Source organism: Microtus ochrogaster, chromosome 8, assembly GCF_000317375.1.
Source record: "Microtus ochrogaster isolate Prairie Vole_2 chromosome 8, MicOch1.0, whole genome shotgun sequence".
NCBI classification, from domain to species: domain Eukaryota; kingdom Metazoa; phylum Chordata; class Mammalia; order Rodentia; family Cricetidae; genus Microtus; species Microtus ochrogaster.
The window spans coordinates 2566723-2573827 of record NC_022015.1 but is presented as its reverse complement, the minus strand read 5'-3'; the positions used below and the strand labels follow the sequence as shown (position 1 = coordinate 2573827).

Below are 7105 nucleotides of genomic sequence, written 5' to 3'. Positions count from 1 at the left end.
GAAACAAACAAAAAATGTAGACAGCCAGTGTTGACCTCTACATACAAACACATGCATACACCATACATACTACCCTCACCCTCACAGTAAAGAATAAATAGAATCCTAGCTAGGGATATAAATGGCCTACATGCTACAAGAAACTTCTCTAAAACCAACTTGAGCTCTGGTTTTAGTTCTAACAAAAATTACCAGTAACTTTGGGACAGATGAGTAACCTCCCTAGGCATCTATTTCATGGAGCTACATGCCATTAATAACAAATTCTACCAATTAATAACAAGATTAATGGCTTAATCTCTAGGTGACAAAAAAAACTTGACTCTTCTAGCCAAAAAGGCAATGTCTGTCAGTAATGCTACTTCTTTGTGTATCCACATGAGAATAGAAGACACTTTTTATTGTTTTTTATTTGGAAACAGTCTCAATATGTAGCCTAGAGTAGCTTCAAACATGTAATCCTCCTGCTTCAGGCCCTAAAACACCTGCTTTTAGAAATATGCCACTGCACCCCACTGGGAAGAAACTCTTTGAGCAGATGTCTCAGGAAACAAAAGCACAGACAGACAGAAAGAACTATGATAAATTACAGTCTGTACAGCAAAGGAGTCAACAGAGTGAAGGAGATGGCTTACACAAAATCCTTGCCAGTCTAACAACAGAGAATTCATCTCGAGAATACATAAAGAACTCAGACAACCACAAACAAACACAAGAATAAGTAAGCCACTCAAAAACAGGTTAATACTGTGACAAATACTTTCCAAAAGGTTAGTACAAACTATTAAGTACATAGAAAATGTCCAGCATCTTTAGCCACCAGGAAAGTGTATATGAAAAGTACACTGTGAGCTGGGCACGGTGGCACAAACCTACAATCCAAGCACTTGGGAGGTGAAGGAAGAAAAATTATGAGTTCAAAGCCAGCCAAATAGCAGGTTTGAGGCCAGCCTGGCCTATATGAGATTCTGTCCCAAATAACAACAGCATTACCCTAAACAACAACAGCAAACAAATCAGAGGATGGAAAGATGTTAAGAGCACTTGCTGCTCTTATAGGGGACCTGGGTTTGGTTACCAGCAAACTGATTGGCAACTAACAACTGTCCATACCTCCAGTTCTACAGGGTCCAATACCCTCTTCGGCCTCTGAAGGCATCAGGCACACATGGGTACACAAGCATACATGCAGGCAAAGCACTCATACACATACAATATGAATAAATCTTTAAAAACAAAACAAACCCTCCAAAAATAAAAAATTAAATTTTAAAAATTATATATGGAGATACTATCTCACCCTAGTTAAAATAGCTATATTCAACAACAACAATGTTGGTAAGAACCATCTATACCACCTCTAGTCTTATTCCAAAGATAATAAAGTAGAATATACAAAGACTACCTGCACATTCAAAAAAAAAAGTAATTTATTTATTTTTATTTCAAGTGGATTGGTGTTTTGCCTGCATGTACATTTGTGTGAGGATACCAGCTCTCCTGGAACTGGAGTTACAGACAGTTGTAAGCTGCCATGTGGGTGCTAGAAATTGAACCCAGATCCTCTGAAAAAGCAACCAGTGCTCTTAACTGCTGAGCGATCTCTCTGGTTCCCAGTACATCCATTTTTAGTGTGGCACTAACACAACAGCCAAGCTATGGAATCAGCCTAGCTGTCTATCAGTAGATAAATGGTAGATATACATCCATAAGAGAGTGTTATCTGGCCAGACAGAATGAATCATCTCATATCCAGGAAATGAATGGAACTAGAGGCCGTATAAAAGGTTAAGCATTGTACAGATTTTTTTTTTTTTTTTTTGTGAAGCTGGAATTGAGAAGAGAAAAAGAAAAGAAAGAGGATAACCTCAAAGTAAATGGTAGATATACATCCATAAGAGAGTGTTATCTGGCCAGACAGAATGAATCATCTCATATCCAGGAAATGAATGGAACTAGAGGCCGTATAAAAGGTTAAGCATTGTACAGATTTTTTTTTTTTTTGTATGTGAAGCTGGAATTGAGAAGAGAAAAAGAAAAGAAAGAGGATAACCTCAAAGTAGATGGATTACTAGAAGGGCAAGTGTCAGGATGGTAGATATGACCAACAAATTCATATATGGAAATGTCTCAGAGAAATCCATTAACATGCATACTATGCACTAAGTATATATATACACTTAAAATGAATACGTGAAAGACTGAGCAGGAAGACTAAAAGTTCAAGGCCAGTCTGGTCAACTTAGTGAGACTCTGTCTCAAAATAAAAGGTAAAAACAAGGTGGGGATATAGCTTAGTAGATGAGCGTTTGCCTAGCATTTGCAAGGACCTAGGTTCAATTCCCAAGATACTTAAAAAAATATGCCCGATTCCAAACCTATTTTTCTGAGCATCAACATAATATTAGGAACTTCTTACGTATCATTATATGAAAGCCACTGTAGCTTCCCAGTTTAGGAATGAATGGTGAGTACAGAGTTTATCTCACCACTTCTCATAAAAAGGAACATGGTGCTAGGGAGCAAAGTGTAAAGTTTTGAAAGGCTTTTCAGCTTGGATTTTGTTGAGAATTTCCAGCAACATTCATATTATGGAGGCAGCAACAGATGTGACAAAAAAACACACGAACGTAAGACTGAGATAAACTTCACTGCTCTGCATTAGCTTGGAGCCTAATCACCTTCGAGGAGTTTTAGAAGAAAAGCTACGGAAAGCGATGCTTACACAGTCTATCTATCTATGCATAAGCCAAGCTTCCTCGAATCACCACTACGTAATTAAAACCTTGGTGTAGAGAACTATTTGCCTTAAATGAATCTTGTATTTATCAACAGATATTAATTTCCCAGTGGAGTTGGGCAGCCTTTAATCTTAGCTCTCGGGAGGCAGATAGGTGAATCTCTGAGAGTTCAAGGCCAGCCTGGTCTACAGAGCAAGTTCCAGGAGGCCCCCAAGTTACAAGAAACCCTGTCTTGAAAAACAAAAACAAACCCCAAAAAAACAAAAAACAAAACAAACCAAATATTTACCAGTGGAGCTGTTCTTAGGCTGTATAACTTTCATCGTTTTCTGTAGACCAGGTTGGCCTCAAACTCAGAGACTGACCTGCCTCTGCTTCCCCAGTGCTGGAATTAGGGCTGTACACCACCGTGCCTGGCAACACTGATTTTTCACACAGATCATTTCATCATGTAAATTGATCTGATTTAATCATGTAGGCTATTACTGTACATGAAAACCAAAAGCACATATTCCCAATCAACAAATAATATGCTATATGAATACTAACCGCCAAAGCAATCCATATGTGCAGTTGTGTGTGTTCCTGTTTCAAAATACTGATAACTTCATCTCCCTCCGGTAACTGATCGAAGTCAAGTTCAATGACCTAAAACACAAAATAAATGTTTTATCTCCCTTCTTAAAATTCACGATTTTTTGAATGTTCATCAATACGCACTTTACAAAGGGTGTATATTCACTTTCAGTGCGGTGAACTAATACATGTTCTTATTTAGGGACCACATGGCAAATAGGTTGTAGTCTGATTTGGTGAGAGCACAGAGAAGCAGACAAACCCTGTTAGTTGTTCTCCCACCACTGAACTATAAAATTCCCAACTACGTGCTTATTCAAAAACAAAATGAAACCTTGTATAACCTATAATCCAATAAAGTGTTGATGCCATAGGTCTGGGATCTCGAGAAACACAACCCCAGAGGCCAGGCAAAGTTGAATGCCAACACAAAACACGGGGGCAGCGTTGTGTGTCATATACGTGCCTGAAATGTGGGCACCAAAAACAAGAAAAGTGTTCTGGAGATATATATATATATATATCCCAAGACTACCGGATTTTAGAAATAAATTCTACCTCGATCAGAAATTAAAGTGTGAAATATCCAGTGAAGCTTTATTCAGACAAACCGCACAACACCCATGAGTGGGTCATGGCCACCCAGCACTCGGAGCGGCTAAATCTCGGGCCCCTTAACTCGCAGAGCGAGCAGTGTAACAATGTGCCTAGACAGTCTCTTCTTCGAAGGCTCTAAGAGCGACCTCTGAGATCCCCAGGGAGGTTAAAAAAAAAGAAAGAAAGAAAGAAAAGATTGCAAGTTTGAGCAGCAGGTAGACCCGGGGGACATCAAGTGCCCTCTGCAATCGGTGAGGTTTACCCGGCGCTCACACCCCTGCCCCCGGAATTAGGAAGACAGCCGAGTCGAGGACTGTCAACAAGGAGAAGCTGCAGGCGAACTTTCGCGAAGTCCTTGCAGCCAGAAAGGCGAACAGGTGAACGGAGCCTCGGTCGGGGAGCTCTCCGCTCAGAAGCCAAGCGGAGCAAAGTCGGCGCTGGGATCGTCCAAGTTCACAGCCCTCCCCCGCTCAACACTCGGCACCCACCTCGTCAGTATCCCGGAGGGGAATCTCGATGGACCCTCGCGACATGGCGAGCTCGGGAAGAGGGCGCTCCTCACTCCGCCGCTCGACAGCTCGCTGTCCTGGCTTCCAGCCGTGTAGCGGTGACCGCACAGCAGACCGAACCGCCTCAGCTCCGGCTTCTCCCTCTCTATCGGCCGCTGAAACAACGAGCCTCTGACTGCGAGCGACCACTTCCGGAGGCCCCGCCCCCTGTCCCGGAAGCACTATCGGGAGGGCGTGTCCCGCTCGAGCTCCGCCCCGCGGCTCTGGCGGGTTCCTCTCTGGAAAGACGGATCTTTCAGAGCTTGGGGTGTCGGCCGCAGGTGACTCGAACGCGTTCGGGAGCCCGGCGTCAGCCCGAGTGGCCCGAACGGAGGTCAGCACAGGCCCGCGCCCATGGAGAAGAGCGTGGAAGGCAAAGCCACGCCCCGCGGCGGGGAAGGGCCTCCGATGACGAACTAGCACATGGGCGGGTCCTCGCCGGGACCCCCTAAGTTTCTCGGGGGACAGCTCAATCACGTATCAGTGCTGCAGTCGTTTCGTCTTTCTGCAGCCCGTTTGTGCAAGTCACACTGATGATATCTTTGTGACTAGTTTAAACAGACATGCTCGGTGAATTCCGAACTTATGGTGATAAAGCACGAATTATTTTTATTTGTTGCATTATTTATTTTTATATGGGGACACGCGGCCGAATGTCAGACGGATGGCGGTCAGGAGACACCGTGTCTCTTCCTACTCTGCCAGTCCTGGGGATCGAACTCAGGTTGTCAGGGTTGGTGCCAGGCAGCTTTACCTGCTGAACCATATTGCTGGCCCTGTTTTATTTTTTGAGACAGGGTCTCACTCTGTACCCCAGGATGACCTGAAACCACTGACCTGAGCCTTCTGATTGCTGTGGTTATAGACATGAACTTGGGCACCTGGCTTTTGTATATTTTGTATATAATTGGAAGCACAATTAAAAGAAACCACTAGATTTGACTTAAATAAATCAGAAGAATTTGATTAAACCTAAATAATGAAATTATAGAACTTGGAAGAAATCATCTTAACTAATGATTTCATGATAGAAGAGTATTAAATTAGTTTTCTGTGTTTGGGCTAATAAAGTAAATAAGGGAAGAATCTCAAGTAAATAAGCGAGTAAAAAGTGCCAGTTTAGCTGGGCACAGCGGTGACCGCCTTCAATCCCAGCTCTCAAGAGGCAGGGGCAGGTAGGGTCTTGTGAGTTGATTCTGTGAGTTTGAGGCCACCCTCCTCTCTATCGAGTTCCAGACTAGTCTGAGACTTCATGAAAGAGAGACCCTGTCTCAAAACAAGCAAACAAAAGAACAGAGCTACTCCCACTCCCAACTGCAAGTATTTTCAGGAATAGCCCTGGCTCTTCCTCCTCATTTCTTCTGCTGAGCCAAAGCCACTATTATCCCTCGGTCATCTTTACTTGACTCCATCTACTTTGCATCCAAGCTCCATCCCCGTTTCTGCCATATTTACACTAGGTTTAAAAAAAAAAAAACCGAGCTGGGTGGTGGTGGCGGTGCACGCCCTTAATCCCAGCACTTGGAAGGCAGAGGCAGGCGGATCTCTGTGAGTTCGAGCGCAGCCTGGTCTACAAGAGCTAGTTCCAGGACAGGCTGCAAAAGCTACAGAGAAACCCTGCCTTGAAAAACAAAACAAAACAAACAACAAAATAACCCAATTCATTTATGTTTTTCCTCTCAACTCTCTTAAAACCCTTGAGGAGAAATTGTATTAAATTTACATTTTGACTTAATGGTCGTGTAACTATTTACATGTGTTGGTGTAAAAGAATTCCAAAATAGACCGTAATGGAGTATAGGGTGGCCAGGAACAAAAGAACAGTTTCCGATTTCATAAATGTTTGGATTAGTGCTTACCAATATAAATATAGTGCTAACTACATATGTAATTTTAAATCAAGTTTTTTAGGCAAGAATCTCACTGGGTAGCCTTGAATGGCTTGTAGCTCACAGTGTAGATCAGGTTGGTCTCAAACTCACAGAGATTCATCTGGCTCTGACTTCCCAATGCTTGGATTAAAGGTGTGTGCCACCATACCTATCAAGACTTAAAATTTTAAACTGCCACATTAAAACATAAAAGCCAGATGAAATTAATTTTAGTAATACATTTGTTTTGTTTTTTTGAGACAGGGTTTCTCTGTAGCTTTGGAGCCTGTCCTGGAACTAGCTTTTATAGACCAGGCTGGCCTTGAACTCACAGAGAGTTGCCTGCCTCTGCCTTGAGTGCTGGGATTAAAGATGTGCACCACTGCTATAGAGATGGATAATTTGCATTGGCATGGATCTTGGTTTATTGATACAAATTTAACGTAAATTTTGTTATATGTGTATTTCTGCTCTTGATTAAGGTATCGTGTTTGTGTAGCTCATTTAAGAATGTAATGTATATTTAAAAAATAAAGGGTAATAGATAATTATATGTAATAGTCAGGCTTGTAGTCATGTTAGATTTTCTAGATGTATAGAGATATATTTCAGTTAGATAGGTATTCTTCAACTCTTTCAGAGACCTTCAGAATATGGCATTTAAAATGTTTAAGAACTTAGGACTTTTCATGACAGTGAGACATGTCTGCTCCTGGCAACACCAGTTACTTCAAGAGGAAGATGGGCATTGAAGAGGCTCCTTATGGAGTTG

The 7105-nt window shown here is 42.2% G+C and overlaps 1 protein-coding gene across 1 annotated transcript in view; it reads right to left on the bottom strand.

The window, feature by feature from the left end:
• The window catches only part of Ctr9 (CTR9 homolog, Paf1/RNA polymerase II complex component), a 27509-nt gene extending 22896 nt beyond the window's left edge, over positions 1-4613 (bottom strand). Inside the window, exons 1-2 of the mRNA XM_005351001.2 lie at positions 4403-4613; positions 3291-3389 (exon numbers count right to left, since the gene is read on the bottom strand). Coding sequence (XP_005351058.1) covers positions 3291-3389; positions 4403-4447 — 144 coding nt within the window. The 5' untranslated portion in view covers positions 4448-4613. The remainder of the gene's footprint in view (positions 1-3290; positions 3390-4402) is intronic.
• Positions 4614-7105: the final 2492 nt, after the last annotated feature.